Source organism: Mytilus californianus, unplaced genomic scaffold (assembly GCF_021869535.1).
Source record: "Mytilus californianus isolate M0D057914Y unplaced genomic scaffold, xbMytCali1.0.p SCAF_11, whole genome shotgun sequence".
Taxonomy (NCBI): Eukaryota; Metazoa; Mollusca; class Bivalvia; order Mytilida; family Mytilidae; genus Mytilus; species Mytilus californianus.
Genome location: NW_026262593.1, coordinates 69,366,949 through 69,384,739, shown reverse-complemented (window position 1 = coordinate 69,384,739; position 17,791 = coordinate 69,366,949). Strand labels below are relative to the sequence as shown.

Here is a 17,791-nt window from a genome sequence, read left to right as displayed (position 1 = left end):
GCTAAGTGCTAAGTTTAAAACTGAAATCACTACATAAGGGAAACGTTTTTAGTATAACAATTTTATGGTCCTAAAATGTTGGTTCTTATGTTAAAACTTGAACCTTGTACTTGTTACATTTTTCTGTTTGAATAGGTAGCAATGGGTGGAGGAAGAAGACATTTTCTACCTAACACCACAAAAGACCCGGAGTATAACACCAAGTATGGACTAAGAGTAGACGGGCAAGATCTTACAACAGTAGGTGCAACTGACTATAGATTGTGTGAAGTTGAGTCACATCACGTGAAATTATAGACATGCAAAGGTCAAGCACAATGGTTGATCGTCTCTCCTAATTTATTTATTTATTTTTTTTGTCATTTTTTTTTTTTGTTTCATTTACAAAGCGAAAACTTGATCTCATGTCTATTGTTATCTATAACTTTCGACCCCTTTAAACGGACACGTTCCTTTTTTTTTTTTTATTTCCCCTTCTGTTTTTTTTTTTTTTTTTGTTCTCTGCATTAATTCGAAAGAACAAGGAAAACCCATATTTGGTACAATAAGCCAAAAAAAAAAAAAAAAACAATCCTATGACGTTTTACACGCGCTATGAAATTTGAAGAAAATGTGTATTATTTATATCATCAAATTGTTTCAAACATGAATTAGAATAGGAGGTTCATGACCCTGAAAAAGATCAACCTTGAGATTGGAGAAAAATGTCTAGCAAACACATTTTCATGATAAAACTAAATAAAATTTACGTTACACCGAAAGTGACTATACAGATATTGGAAGTACTTAACTATCTCCTTTATCTCATATAGAAAAGTCCCTAGCAACCATACATTTTAAGATTCAATGTAAAGCAAGCTATATTCAAATGAAGTATAACTTAAACGAACGTACCAACCTTTATTATGGTTACAGATACCACAGACTTTTGATTACTTCATTCTTTACACCTGGTAACAGCATCTAATCTTATAATATAATTTTCTAGTAAAACGGTATTTATCACCATACATTTAAATGCAATGTTGAATAAAGAACTGCAAATGATATCTTTAATCTTTGGACATTTTCTTTACCCTTTTACATGTAACAACAAGGGCTACAGACGTGACAGACTCACTAATTCAATGAAAATAGTCCTTTCGTCCGATGGTCAGAAAATTGTAAATACTTACTCGACTCTCACAAATATTGACGATTTCAATTACATTTTATGATGAGACTTCATAATACCTGATAGGAGTGTTGTGTCTGGTTTTTTTCTTCAGCGGCTATATCCAACCAACAGCTGTATCTACCTTAGCTAGTTTCTTGTAGTACCAATAATATTTTGACCCTACCTTTAGAACTATGTACCGTATTTTATTTTCTTATCAAGGTAGCAATCAACCTGTTGGTAGCTGCACTGTGCATATGTTATATAGTGTGTTGTAGGTTTTAAAAATACAAAAAATTGGTCTAGATAGCCAAAGGGGTGGTTTGTGCGGATCTCACTACATTCTGTGCATAATTTGAGCCGTCTGGACCATGTGATGTTCATTGATGTTTTTTTGAAGAACGTTTTTGGTTGGTATGGTCTGTTTTACTGGCGATTCCTGCTATCCCTATTTATGTATTATGTCATATGTCACTACGATCTATTTACCTGGAATTAACTATTATCCTCTCTTAATCATAGAAAGAAATTTACAACTATAGGATCTAATGTAAAGAAAGTTTTACTATTACACGAAAATAAAAAGACAAACTTTTTGTAATCGAGAAATAACTTATAACCACCGTTATGTAATAAAAAGGCACCGTATGAACCTATTTGTTTTGAATTAGTATTGAGTAAGCTATCTTTTGACATTGGAAATGACTTTGAGCAAATAGAACATGCCATTTACAATGCAACTCTCTTATCTAATAAAAACATAAAAGAAAAAACTATATATTTTTAGGTCAGTAATTATAATCCTCCTTCGAGACATATTATGTGACTTTTTAATGCCGATTTGTTTCTCTCTCTCGCGTTTATTGAACACTTATAAGCAGGTAACAAATTTTGAATTTAGTACAACCTCTTCATATTTCAGTTGAAGTTTACATGTATCAGTTTAACTTGATATGAATTTGAAGGTGGAAAGACCTGAAATTTACACAAAGAGAAGATGTTTAATACCTAAGATTGAAATTGTTTTTTTTTAGGAATGGCAAAACAAGCAAAGTGCTAAAGGACGGAATTTCAGATACGTTTGGAATAAAGGACAGTTTGATTCTGTAGATCCTCAGACAACAGATTATTTACTTGGTTTGTGAAATTATGAAAACTGAAATTCTTCAAATATTATACAAACCCAAAATAATAACGGACTATTCTAAATATGTTCTTTTGAGGGTCAAACTTTATTTGCAAAGTCAGGTGTAAAAACGATTTAAAAGCCACAGGTATATGACATAAAGACATATATTTGCAGAAGCATGTCTTCTTTGCCAATAATCCAACCTCCGAAATACATGATAATACATTGAAAATGATAGGGAATGTAAGAGAGTATAGTAAATGTAGAATTTGTTGCTATTTTTTAATGCGAAAAGTGCAATTGAACTCGCATATTTAAGTCAGATTGCAAGACGTGTGAGCAGTATTTCTAATATTGAAGTTCCATATTTTTCGGATGATCAACAATGGCAATTATATATTGCACACAATAGTTTTTAAGGTTATTATAATAATTGTTTCTTTTTGCATTTTAGGTCTTTTTGAATACAGCCATATGCAGTATGAAGTTGATCGTAACACGACAAGTAATGGAGAACCTAGTATTACTGAAATGGTTGAAAAGGCTATCAGAATACTTAAAAAGAATTCTAACGGATTTTTCCTTTTGGTTGAAGGTCAGTTTGCAATTAGTTATATGGATGATTTTTACATTGATTTTACTATGTAATATTACCAGTTTTCAATATTTGGTTGTATCTTATACAACCTCCTTGGTTTTACCAAAAATTTGATGCGACAGTAATTTACCGATGTTCTAATCTCTCACATTGATAAAGAAAAGACAAATCATGGGAACACACAATAGGCGAGGGAATCGCATGAACTCATTAAGGAAAGAGACCGGGTGCGTCGACAGAATAAGCATAAACTGCTATGTATGCATCATATGCCATGCTTATCCCCACTAATTACTGCTGTTATACACTGATTTAATGTTAGAGTCTTCCCTTTACTGTGCTCGGTCAACTAATCATACCTGATTATTCAATCTTGCAAGGTTCGTCACACTAAAACAATACAAATAAAATTGAGAATGGAAATGGGGAATGTGTCAAAGAGACAACAACCCGACCAAAGAGCAGAAAACAGCCGAAGGCCACCAATGGGTCTTCAACACAGTGAGAAAATCCCGCACCCTGAGGTGGGCTTCAGCTGGCCCCTAAACAAAAATGTGTACTAGTTCAATGAAAATGGACGTCACACTAAACTCCACAACATATAAAAGAACTAAAATTAAAAAACATATAAGACTAAAAAAAGATATTATCTTACATCTGGGACATATCAGAACAATAAAGCATTGACAAAATTTAAGAAAGATATGTAATTTTTAGTCTATTTTGCCACTTTCCTTATTTTCAAGTAATTTTCATGAACATTGAAGGATTTCATCTGTTTTAGCAGAATACGATTTCGACATAACAACATACAAATTTTCTAAATAGGTATAATTAAGTTCTCTTCAATAGGTGTAAATGCAAGAGCTTAATAGTAATTAAAAGATTTCTGTATTGCCTGAAAATCATTCTCGGTTCCACCAAAGCTCGAGTTTAAAATGTTTCCTTCTTGTATGTTAATACATAAAATAGCGGGGTGTCCTTTGGCTATGCAGGATTCTACGTCCAGCCTAAAAAGGAACGTTCAATACTATGATTCGTGCAGGGATAGTGCCTCGTTCTCTGCAAGTTAAATAGCATTTGCAAGTTATTTCAGGTGTTCATAAGTGACATATTGCCAGGTAAAATATTTCTGGATATTGAACAGGCACATTATTATTTTGAAAGAAATTATTTTTGTCTGTAAAGTAAAACGTTATTTTAAAACTGTTTGAAAAATATATAAAATAAACAACAAATAATTTCACTAATTAACCACTAGTTTTTTTGAGACTTAAATTTTAAAGACAATAGTTAGAAAGAAAGTTTTTTAAAGATTTTTAATGAAATCCCGGAATACAAAATATTTAGAAATAATGAAATCCATAGCAATGAAAATCCATAAACGGAATTTCGTACTTTCAGGGAGTAACATCGATATTGCCCACCATGATACGCTCGCAGCTAAAGCCTTAACAGAAACAGTGTCATTGGATCAAGCCGTCACCAAAGCACTAGAATTGACCAATGAAGAGGAAACCTTGGTTATAGTGACAGCTGATCATTCTCACGTGTTCAGTATGGGCGGATATAACTACAGGGGAAACGACATTCTAGGTATGTATTTTTTTATACTACAAATAGACCTTCATTAAGTCCCAGGAAACAACATATTTAAATTTGAAAAAAATTTGTTAAAGCGTTTTCATGTTATTGTGCTGACACTGTTTGGCAGCCGCCCGTAGGCTAGCCCAGCCGCCCGCCGTACATCACCATTTTAATAACCGATATTTCCTTCGAAAATCCGGTAAAAAAACTGAAAACAAATCTGAGCATTACATAACCAGCTGATAATTCTTTTACACAAACGTGATGATGTATCTGATAAGAATCACTCCAATCCTTTTAAATATACATGTAAAGCAGTGGTCAAGCTTGTGCCATCTCAGGATTTGCAGAATTTTCAATGAATATACATTTATCGACTAATTGAATATATTGGGTAATGGGATATTTTTTGCTGACATAATTTTTGGGTATCCGATATGCGAAGTCTACTGTCCAACGGATGAAAATTGTTAAGTTTATAGAATTCATTGTATTATATATATACAGCAAACTCTGAATTTGTAAGGCATACTCGGGCTAGCAGGTCAGTTTTGATGGGCTAGCAGTTCTTCCAACAGGGCTAGTTAAATCCTGCTACCAATTAGCCCTGGGCTAGTGTGATGTAACAAAATGTTTTAACCCCTGAATAAAATAAGATTTGAAATATACAGTACATGTATGACCAATTATATATCCCTGAAAAAGACATCTTTTTTGTTGTTCTCAAATTAATGTCCCAATATTATTGGCTTCTCTAATTGATGTCTTTTTTACAGACTAGCCACAATGAAATCAAAGTTTTATAAAATGATAGGTTGAACTCATACTAAAAGGTTGTGAAAGATATATTTCAAATCTTGCAAATACATGTAATAATACATTTCAGCAATTGGCTGTACATGTACTTTTAGTTTTTTATTTTGTCTATTGTTTGAGATTGTGTATTGACCTCTAGACGTCTTTCAATTATCTTTGGCAGTGGGTTGTTTTCTTATTGTTGTACATGTATATTAATAATAATCCTCGTGGCATTTACTTAAATGAATATGAAAGAAATATGACAAAAGTAGATCGAGAGGATGAACTTCTTACACCAAAATATTAATATGCATAAGGTGATGTTGATGGTGGTCTTATTGTAATTGTCTGAGGTTTGACCTTTTAATTTTAAGCTGTAACATGCCCAAGATTTAATGTCAATAGACCAGGACAACCATGACTAAGGGGATTGACCAGCTAATCCCCATGGATGAGATGTTGTAATTCTGATACATGTACAACAACACACCAAATATTATTGACTTAAATGTACCAGTACTGGTTCCCAACAAACTGAACTAATCAGATTCAGCATATAACAGAGCTCCACATAAGAATTCACAAATTGGGGTTGTTACCCATTATTTTTTATGTAATTGAGTGAAATAGTTTTTCAATTGCATTATTAACTCCATTTCACCCTTCAAGCAAATATCAAATTGGTTTTTTCACCACCAAGCTCTATAATGTATTGGGTTTTTTCATCATCAAGATATTGAATTTAGGCATGTTATAATGAAGGTATATCAAACCAAGATGTTCATCCATGATTTGAATATATTTCTTTCATTATATATGTGATGGCTGTTTTATTTGAATTATACCTTGATAAGCAATTGTTCGTTTAATTTCAGTCTGGTTTGTTTCAACTGTTCAGCCAGTTTTGTATTTTCTCTCAAATTTATATAAACTGGTGTCACTAGTGGGGCATGCAATAACTTATTACCTTTCTAGCACATTGGATCACCCTTCAGTTTATTTGGGGTACATTATAGGTACACGTGTGGCTAAGTTTTAGATTTTTATGCAGTACTTGTGAACATTGGATCCTGTAAGACAGTTTTGCCAGTCCTATCAACTGTTCTCCAGACTTACTTTAAAAAATAATAAATGTGGATAGTGTCCACATGTGGACACAGATGATGCCCCCGCTTGCATATCATATAGATATAAATGGACATAACTGAAGAACGGTAAAAGTGACGCTACCCAAATTTGAACTTGATCTGAGTTTTGTGGTAATAAGCATTGCATTGTGTGTAAGTCTCATAACATTTTGTTGGGGCTAACTTAAGTAGAGAACAGAAACTAAAAATTCAGCAATTTTCTATTTGTAAACACGCATAACTCTAGAACGGTTGTGTATAAGTTTTATAACATTTGGTTGAGACAAACTAAAGTTAGAGAACGGAAACGAAAAATTCAGCAATTTTTATGTTTATAAAAGGACATAACTCAAGAATGGTAAAAGTGTCGCCACCAAATTTCGTACTTAATCTGTATTATGTAGTAGTAAGCATTGTGTATAAGTTTCATAACATTTGGTTGAGGCAAACTAAAGTTAGAGAACGGAAACAAATTTTGGGACGTACGTACAAACGGAAACAAAAAAATTGTACTTGATCTTAGTTTTATGGTAATGAATATTGTGTATAGGTTTCATAATGTTTGGTTGGGGCAAACTGAAGTTACAGAATGGAAACCAAAAATTTTGCAATCTTTCGATTTATAAAGGGGCATAACTCAATAATGGTTAAAGTGACACTTCCCAAATTCAACTTGATCTGTGTTTTATCAGTGGAAGTCAAAATTAAACATTGCATTGTATAAAGCATTGATTGTAGTTGATTCAACTATAATCATGGACAAGGGAAGATAACTCCAATTTTAAAAATTACTTGATATTTAGAAGAAAATAAAAATTTTGCAATTTTTCCATTTATAAAGGAGCATAACTCTAGAACGGTTAAAGTGACGCCACCAAAATTAAAACTTGATCTGTGTTTTGTGGTAATAAGCATTGTGTATAAGTTTCATAACATTTGGTTGAGGCAAACTAAAATAAGAGAATGGAAACGAAAAATGCAGCAGTTTTTCCATTTGTAAAGGGGCATAACTCTAGAAGGGTAAAAGTGACGCCACCAAAATTCAAACTTGATCTGTATTTTGTGGTAATAAGCGTTGTGTACAAGTTTCATAACATTTGGCTGAGGCAAACTAAAGTTAGAGAACGGAAACCAATTTTGGGATGTACGTACGTACGTACAGACGGACAAGGGTAAAACTTTATGCCCCCTCCGCTACGGCGGGGTCATAAAAAAATAGTTGGATTTAGATATACCTTAAACCTTGACTGGAACGACCAGGTAATATAGTCACCCTGGTCGCATGGTTTTCTGTCTGGATGAGCTATGCATGAACCCATGCGTCCGAGGAACGCTTCTTAATAACACTAGCTGAGTTTTGTTATCATAACTATCCCTCAGCTATCAAAAAGAAGCTAAAATAATAAAATTGAGAATGGAAATGGGGAATATGTCAAAGAGACAACAACCCGACCAAAGAGCAAATAACAGCCAAAGGTCACCAATGGGTCTTCAATGTAGCGAGAAAATCCCACATCCGGGGGTGGGCCTCAGCTGGCCCCTAATGGGGCTGAATAGTGAAATTTGTGTTTTAAATAAATATTTCTCAAGTAATGAACATAGAGATGTTCTCGCTCGGACACGCACTCCATGAAAACATGCTTCTATTTAATATTTTTACTGGAAATTTACTTTCGTTTTAATTCATTCATAACTTCATTGTCATAAATCCCGAGCAATACCAAAATAATTATGATCACTTACACTACAGTAAGTTGATAAACACAGAGAAGGTCGAAATCTATTTACATCAGCACGTTTACCTTTTTGAGCAACAGACAATTTCAACAGAGACCCAGATCAACCATTTTATGTAACGCTCTATTTTAAGATCGCAAGGAAATTTCCAGTTACATGTATCAATATTACAAAAATAGATTTACGGGATGATAATGTATAGATAAGGGTAAATAATGCACAGGAAAAGGACTAGAAAGGTTGAGAACCCATGGTTTTCATATATAATTGGGTTTTTGAACGCTGCTTTGGTTAATTGCGTTGGGTTTTCAATTGTGTTTATTGCGTGATCACGCAAATACGCAGCTTATCTGGAGCTCTGTAATAAATATAAACTAATAATATTTGGGGGCAGCCTCCTTAATATCAAAAGAATGAGATATTCAAATGCTCCTTCAACTGCATTATAGTACACGTACATACCATGTTTCAATGACTTCCCTTAAGTGTTTCCAGATAAACTAACCTACATGTACATGTAAACAAACAGTAATGTGGTCTAGATCTTATTTCATCGGTGGAGGAAGCCGGAGAGAACGGCCAACCATTGGTTGCATGACTGACAATCATAGTCAATAAAGATTATATTTGAGTCAAAAATTGTAACTATAATCTTTAACAAAATAGTTAACGCCATTGGCTATGCCAAAAACAGCACACATTCTTTTTGTACCTTAGTTAAGCTTTGAAGACTTTGTTGCAGCAAGACAAAAGAATAAGACAACTTTCGAGTTAATTGTATCCCTCAAAAACTTTGGTTTAAGTGAACATCATTCCTGCGTTTAGGGGCGTCGTCACTTCGATTCCTATGTTGAGCGATTGGTTGAAAAAAAAATAATGCTTTATTGCACGATTCATTTTCGCAAATTAAATTCTTATAATTGAAATCAGCACATCTGTCATTAGAAAAATGTTCTTATGTACCTGTTGGAACAAACATTATTTCTAGTTCATCTTGACGATTACGAAGGCACTTGATGAACTTTAATAGTGCAGGGATACAGGCAGTCCCCTCTATCTAGTAAATGACGTCATAAAGGTGTGTATAATTGACGAAATTTTCCAGCAAACATAACATTAACTCTAAAGTGGTCTATTGGGAAAGGGTTCCTCACCTACAATTGCAGCTGTCAGTGTTAATGTGTAATGGTGTCTGTCAAAAAAATAAGTCCATCTATTAGTGATTAGTTTACAAAGTATTGAACATGTTTGTTGAAATAATACACCTTATCGCTATTTGTCTGCCATTACTGGACATCACAAAGGTTCCTGTAAAATGTTGACGTTATAATACAAAATATCTGACGCCACAATCGAAAAGTGATTGTTGTACGACGTCAATAGTTCAAACGGGGCAGATTCTCGCGTCAACCGGGACAGATTTCCAAATAGCGATAAGGTGTATATTTTCAATGTGTTGCTTCATGCAGACTATAGCTATATACACTGTACATACATGTATATATGGATGATGATGTTGTCTTGAAAAAATTTCATGGACATATTAGTTCGAGACAAAAATTTGGAAAGACAAATAGGTGAAAATCCTGTAGTTTTTGCAAAATCTTTAAAAATAATCCAAAATTTGGAATGATATGGAAAGTACCGACACGTGTTCGTTTCGACTTTTGTTTACAAAAAAAAATGTCACGTGATTATTCAATGATGTCAGATTCATTATCCGCCATCTTTATGTGTACCGTACAAATTCCTCATCATAGCCATTTACCCTGTATAAACTTGAACAAATTGAAGATATGTTCATGGTTACATTTTATATACAAAGATATTGCAAATACAGATAATTCAGAAATTATTAAATGGTTAGATATTAAAATCAGAGAAAAATGTCAGTGACCCGTATCGTCAAGGTTCACATTTTTGTCCATTGTCTACATTTCTAAGAAATGGGAATGTTACTTACCGCTCTCAATGACAAAGGTCAACAGCACCCATACAAATGAATTGTCAATAATGCTCAACATGCTCAACAGAATTTCTGAAAACAAACGTCGAAGAAGTCTCATTCATGGGATTTTTTTGGCGGGATAGATCCTTACTCACTATCGGATTTTATGTAACAACATTATATAGACGTTCATTTAACAATCTGTCAGTGTTTTCTCTTCTTCTGATATATAGTTTCAGCTTCATTTAAAATTGAAGATTACATTAGGATTAATATATAACCTTTAGAGTAGCTGCACTGAGGAATTACATTTTAGCGGAGGAACTGTATTTACAGATATGTTGTGTGAATCTTAGGGATCACCTCAGTAATTCCACCAATCAGCGGAATTTTAACTTTGGGAATATCTATTTTTAATGCAATTTTTTGCACACTTAAATAGGAATGATTAAAAAACGGAATGTTGTTAGTAGATACAAAACAGAAAATGATGAACACTTTAAGCAAAAGATGAATTGGATCGGGGTTCTGTGTACTCACATTATTTGTACAACTCTCCTTACTCTTGGTAATTTTTGGAATTTCCGTGACCTAAATGGTTCGCGAAAATTAATATTTTTATATATAGTATAGTAACTATGCTATTAACGCAGTCAACATGCATATTGACCGTATAAATATTTGAGATATACACTCACTGATCGTATATATAACGTCTTGGTTTTGACGTTGATAATGTGTTTCTTAGAGTTTTATTTATCTCAATAAAGAATACAGGTTCGCGGAATTGCTATGTCGTTCGCTTCAAATGTAGAATGGTTGGTTTTTATCCGAAATATTTCATTTTAAACAGTTGTAAGAGTTGTATTTTAAAGAGAACAACCATATATTGACTCGAAACGTCAATTTTTATTTATACTGCGCTCGGTAGAGCCTCGCATTCTACATGTTTCTAAATCTTGCAGAGACAAATTTTATATTTTGAGACAAGATATGGTTATCCTATATGTATTAAACGGAGTGTTCATATAGTTGGAAATAAGATATGAGAACGGTGTGCATGAGACCGCATGAATTCTTTAGAAGTAGTAATGAGTCTTTTGTAGAAAAAACGCGCGTCTGGCTTACACAATTTTAATCCTGGTATCTATGATGAGTTTATTTACATGTTTCGACAAATTGATTCAAAGGCAGTTGTAAAAAGAGGTCATCTAAATCTAAACTGTGTCAATTCCTACAGAAAATTGAATAATAAAGAGTGAAGATATATGTAACATACTGAAATATATTTTAAAAATTTCACATATTTCCATAAACTCAAAATACTCTTCATCGCGCTATATAATGATGGTGAAGGAATTTGGATACACAATTGCCAATATTACTTGTTTTTGTAAAATTTTACGAGGAACGTCATTAGCCAAATTGATTTAATTTATATCCGAAACAAAAATCATAGTTTTACTTTCAATATAATGAAGGTTTTGGTTTACGGTGTCCATCTTATACATTTTTGGGATGAATACTCAAATTCTGCTTTTTGTTTTATATAAAATATGATTTTTTTCACCCAATTTTCTTTTCAGTTAATTCTTTAATGCTACAAAATTACTGGTCTGTTTCGCATTTTTGTTCTATCTATATAGTTTTTTAACATCATTATAAGGTTTCTTATGTTTTTTTTTCTGTTTTCTCTAAGATCCCAAAAATAAACTACATAATTTCTATGCTAAGTAGAAGTTCAATGTGCACTTTTGTACATGTCCATCTATTTAAAAAGATATTCCCATACGTCAAATACTTTTGGTCAATTCGAGAAAATTTGTTCCATGGTTTCTTTTGAGTCCACACAGAAAGTATTTTTGTTGCTTTGTATAACTTCATTTGCGCCTCTCCTTTTATTCATATTCATGAAATACTATCTATGTAGTAACAACCCAAGATAAGAGAATGTATTACACATACTTTTGCCCTTTCTAAGTACTCAGATTCGAAAATCGAGTGAAGAAAGGTCATCATAAAAATAAGGGTGTGTGGTAAATTGCAAAAAGACAAATATGAGCAATTACCGTCTATTATATTACTATTAGATGTCTTGCCTAATTGGTGCGCGACTCTACGCATATGGAATAAAAGTCATTTGTAACTATTTAATCAACTATTATTTACCTCTGGAGTAAATGTAATGAAGCTCCTATATGGTAATTGTCAATGGGTTTACAGCATATATACTATTATAAAATAAAGTTGTTACAATTCAGTATGAAAAGAGGAATATCAAAGAGAAAATTAAAATAATTGTGTTTACTTACACACCCATACAATGTTACGCTGCGTTTAGTATTCCATAAAAACTGCCGTAACCAGTTAAATATTAAACTACATCTTACTGTTGCCTCTCGACTGAACAAGAATCCGATTGGTCAACGTTAAAGAGAATTTGTCAACGTATATTTGTTCAGCATAACAGAAGTTTCCTTGTACAATTTGTTATAAATAATAATATTTATATTTGTTCCTGTTATATTTGTTCCAGGGAAAAAAATATTCCTGAATATTGCTTCGATTAGGAACATATGATGATAAAAGAACTTCTATTTCATGACAAAGCATCTGTTCAATATTTTATTTTCAAAATACGATCTCGTCTAGAAAAACATACTTTCGATCTCTAATCAGATTGACTAGAACTTCATTTCTATAAATACAACAAACCGAGCTTAGTAAAATGAAAATCAAAGAGTTTGTTTTAAAAAAAAGCATTTTTTTTCATATTGATGTAATGAATTTGATTTGTGTAGTCCCATATTTTATCATCAAACAGTCAGTTTGCAAATCTGTCAATCGTTTCTATTGTATCATGCATCTGTTGACCTTACCTATCAACAGAGAGTTTACAAAAATCAAAAGAAACTATAATTGAATATTGTAAGTATAAAGATGTATTTGATTGATTGATTGATTGATTGGTGATTGCTTTAAATCGTATCAGCACAAAAATCTATATCGCGGCGAAAGATGTATTTCCAACAAATATGTTGTTGAAATTTTTTTATGCTTGCCGACATTTTTTTCCGGAAGCATAAACATGCAGGTGTCGCTTTGTCCATCCGCCATTTTCCCGTTCTCCCGTTCGTCCTTCCTATCGTTCCTATTGTTACATGCATCTGTTGACATATTCACCTTAACAAAGAGAGTTTATAAAATTTAAAAGACCGAAAATGAATTAAATATTTTAAACTAAAGTATAAATATGCTTTTACAAACAATGATGATGTTAAAAAGATATATCTTTTTATCCTCTCGGAAAAAAAATTCAGGAGCATATATATGGTCGTCGTTTTGCCCATCAGATTGTGTTTTCGTTCGTCGTTTCTTCCGCCTGATCTTCCATTTTTCTTTCTGTCCGTCCTCCCTTTTTGCAAATGAGACAACTGCCATTAATCAAAGAACAAAGATGTGAGTAGTCCGCCCGCCCATGTGTTCGAAATAAATGCTTTCCGGACGGTGGCTCGAGTTTCCCTTGCTTGATTTGAACTAAACGTTTATAGGTGGAAACATAGATGGGGAACAGAATCCTATTGGTTTCCTATTGGGATCAATTTTTCAAAGTTCAAGGTCACTATTACTAAGTTAAAATTTGTTTAGAAAAAAATGCTTTCCGGATTATAACTTGAGTTTCACTTGCATAATTGGAACGAACCTTAAATTTATGTTAGATATAGCAAAGGGAAAGTATCATATTTTGATTTGGGGTCCAGTAATGTCAAATTCAAGATCACTTTTAAAAATAGATCTGTTCGAGAGAAAATCTGGTTCAAAGCTGTTTAGATAGACTTAGAATATAGAATATAAAAGTAGAAATTGCTATTGGTTGTTTCTGTTTGATTTATTGATGTACACTTGTTGGCGTTCATAAACTTTAACAATACACTCATCAATGATACCAGGATTAAAATTTTGTACGCCATGTGGTTATAAGTAGGAAAGGTAAGAAGCCAATCTAGCCCAGTATTTAGGTTCACATACCAGATTAAAATGTATTGCAATTTCACCGTAATCTTGGTCTCTTATCACAAGAATTTTGGTTTCTTTTCTTCAGAATCTTAGTTCTTTATGAATAAACTCATCATAGATAGATACTAGGCTGAAAACAAAATATTTATTTGCCAGACGCGTGTTTCGTCTTCAAAAGACTCGTCAGTGACGCTCGAATCAAAAATATCTGAAATACTTTTATTTTATAATTTTAAGCAATGTTTTGGCATGTACCCCCAGACCATATGTACATTGTATATATTTTTCAAAGAAGTGCACCAAAATGGTGATGACCAGCAATGATTTTTTTTATGGGAGCCTCGGTTTTTATCTTTGCTGAAACACGAACCTTTAACTGCTGCGTTCTAAAACATCTCATAAATTGCCATTTTAACGATATATGCATTTTGAAAGTCTTTGGAAAATATTACCAGTGAATTTAAGGTCAATTTTAATGCACAGAACATATATGTCTGATTTCTTGTAGGACTAGCGAACCCAACTGACTATGAGCCACCATTAGATGGAATGCCATATACAACTCTTTCATATGGTAACGGACCTGGTGTTAATTTTACAAGTGGGAAAAGGCCTAATCTGACAAACGTTGATACAAGTAAGTTTATTTTTATAGTTGATAGTTGAATATTTTGAATCTGATATATAACTGATGTAATTTGTCAAAGTATAAATAAATGGATGCTTAAGACAATGCAAATAAGGAGAGAAAAGAGGCAAAGACCGAAGGATAACATGAAAACAATTACAAATATTTGCCTATTCATTCCCCGATCTGTAGGTCTATTGATGATTTAAATCATAGTCTACAAAGTGAAAAACATTGTTTAATAATGTGTTTAAAAAATGTCGACATCAATGCTTTAGCGATAATGAGGACCAATTTGCAAAGGAAAGCTACATATTATAACAAAATAATGTCCACTTTAAACAGTGAATAAAAACTTGCCAGTCAAAATGTGAAGTCAAAACTAAATATACGTTGCTGTGCTTATTGATAAGGCTGAAATTTGACTTTTGTTTTGCTTCCGATTGTGATTGTGCTAGTTCCTGACAAAGCAAATGAAAACAAAACACTTATTAAATTTGGTGCATCCGTAGCAATTTTCTGGAACGCTCAATTCTAACATTGAGAAGGAAATCATATATCAATACTTGAATACTTAAGGAGCTTAAAGAATAGTCACAATCCAATATTGGTAATATTTGAATGAGAAAGCTGGAACTTTATTTCTTGATAATATCTACATTAATCAACAGAAAATTGAACTAAGTATGTTATAAATCATGTCAGTACCAAAACACTGATTTCTGAACTGTTGATATCCTCCGGGACTAGCAGTCCATCAGCATCCCCAGTGCAAGAAAATGAAAATGATACTTGATGAATTGGGTACGTCCGATACGATTTTATACTACATTTTACTTGAAAATGTAAATAAGTTCATAATCCGCCCAGTAAATAATAAGTGCACTCATACCACATCTTCTTATATCTATTTAACCCAATAAGGACGTATCAATTGCCATATCATCAGATGCATAACAATAAATAGTAAATTAGATTTAGAGGATACAGTAACCGAGCGCAAACGACGAAATTAAAATCGAAATACAGATGATAAGAACAGGGATTAGACAAATCTATGACACTTAGCAATGACAGATGTATGCGGATCCGAAAAAGGAAACACGTATCAGTAGAGAGTACATAAAACGAAAAGATTTCGCAAATTGATCTCCAAACATAACTTGAAATGATAACATTGTTCCTATTACCTGCTATATTCTTTTTCAAATATCTTTTCCATTGTACATTTTGTTGAGTATTTATATGATGTAATTGTTTAACTTAATTTAATTATTAACTAAGGACAATAAAAAGACGGACAATCTTTTTTTTCCAAAAATACAAGTAAACGTCCTGCTTTCTGAATATTTACCTTTGAAACATTGTAGCTACCTTCGATTACATACCTCAAGCTGCAGTCCCAGTAGAATATGAAACACATGGAGGTGAGGATGTCCCTATATTTTCCAAAGGACCAATGGCACACTTGCTTAACGGTGTAAAGGAACAACATTATGTTGCCCACGTGATGCAATATGCAGCTTGTGTTGGGGACTTTAAAGATGACAGCCATTGTAAAAATACGGAACCTAAACCAACATGTTCTGCTTGTTTGATTACATGGGATCGAGTCACATTTTTCCTGAGTTTAATAGGGATTTACCTTCAACAGTTTTATTTTGTGTGATTGTTTTTAATGTTGTGTAATCTTATAACAAGCATTCATTGAATTGTCCATTTGGCACAACCGCTGGTGACAACAAGTATGTTAATTATTTGTATTTTTGTATTTTGTATTTAAATTGTGAAAACTGTCCTATCATCTCAAACCAAAACCAACACATGTATAAATCAGAGGTTTAAATCATTTCTCCTTTTTTTAATCTTGATTTTATGTTTTCATTATTTCACCAGGTAAGTCATTATTATTATCTCTTATGTGTCTGGTTTCCCGTCCTGCTGATCAAGTGTAGGAAAAAACCTACAAATCTGTTCAATTATCTCATTAGTAAAATCATCGCCATCAGTTTTAATTTTCTCAGTTGTAACTAAGCATCCACTCACTTTCTATTCTTTGTCTCTCTTAAATTTGTCAATGCTTTAGTGTTTTGGCTTCTAGTTAATTATGTTTTTTTTTTTATTTTCAAATCGCAACCCGAATTTAAGTTCTACATATTTTTTTGTTATTCTTTTTTACTATCTTCGAAATCGTTAAAAAGTCATAAATTGACGACTCGATGTAGTCGATGAGTGACGATTTCATGTCAAATATGGGTTTTAAGCATTGCCAGTTTATGGTTTCTTTTTCTTATTTCCTTTGTAATATGTGATGATCCAACGTGTGGTAAAAATCAAATGGCCAACATTAAAAAAGACTAGCCGTACTGTGTCAATACTTTACAAAAGAAAATGATATTTTGCAAAAATTGCTTATCACAGCCTAGCCTTTATTGAAGAGAAATAAAAACCTTACCCGTCCGATACGTATTTATTTTAAAGTTGGAAAAAATACTTTACTTTTGGCTATAGTTCGTATTGTATTGCAATATAATTCATCATCAAAACTGTAGAGAATCCGACCGTAGAGAACAGGTACAATATTTAACTTAAGGATAAGAAAAATGTTTTAAAATATATTGTTAATATCAGCTTCAGTACAGATGTCAAGCTTTTAACTGGGATATTTGAATGGCCCAACAATAAAGAAATGCGTGATAGCAAGTTAGAACATTAACGGCATTTGAAGGCACTACTGGTGTTATATGATAGCTAAATTACACTGATTACAAAAATATATAGTTTCTTTAGTGTTTTTGCTTGAAATGAGGAATTCAATTTGCTACTTCCGGTTTATACAATGTCACTCCGGTGTCGTATGCGTGGTTACTTTCTGTTGATTCCAAAAATTTATGGTATCTATGTACTTTTGCATGAAATTAGTACAAAAATGGCTACTTCCGGTTAACCGTTGTCCAGGTTATTCGTCTCTTGGCCGACAGCAAAAGACCCCATGGATTTATCATTTACTAGTATAAAACTTTCACCTCTTAATTATATAATAGAGTCTAAAAAGGGAAATAACTT

General features: G+C 32.7%; 1 protein-coding gene across 1 annotated transcript in view; it reads left to right on the top strand.

Annotated features, from left to right (window-relative positions):
* Nucleotides 1–17,428, top strand: part of LOC127720595 (alkaline phosphatase-like) — a 38,844-nt gene extending 21,416 nt beyond the window's left edge. Inside the window, exons 5-10 of the mRNA XM_052227262.1 lie at nucleotides 136–240; nucleotides 2,191–2,293; nucleotides 2,740–2,880; nucleotides 4,288–4,479; nucleotides 14,606–14,734; nucleotides 16,096–17,428. Of these exons, the coding sequence (XP_052083222.1) occupies nucleotides 136–240; nucleotides 2,191–2,293; nucleotides 2,740–2,880; nucleotides 4,288–4,479; nucleotides 14,606–14,734; nucleotides 16,096–16,394 (969 nt within the window). The 3' untranslated portion in view covers nucleotides 16,395–17,428. The remainder of the gene's footprint in view (nucleotides 1–135; nucleotides 241–2,190; nucleotides 2,294–2,739; nucleotides 2,881–4,287; nucleotides 4,480–14,605; nucleotides 14,735–16,095) is intronic.
* The last annotated feature ends 363 nt before the right edge of the window (nucleotides 17,429–17,791 follow it).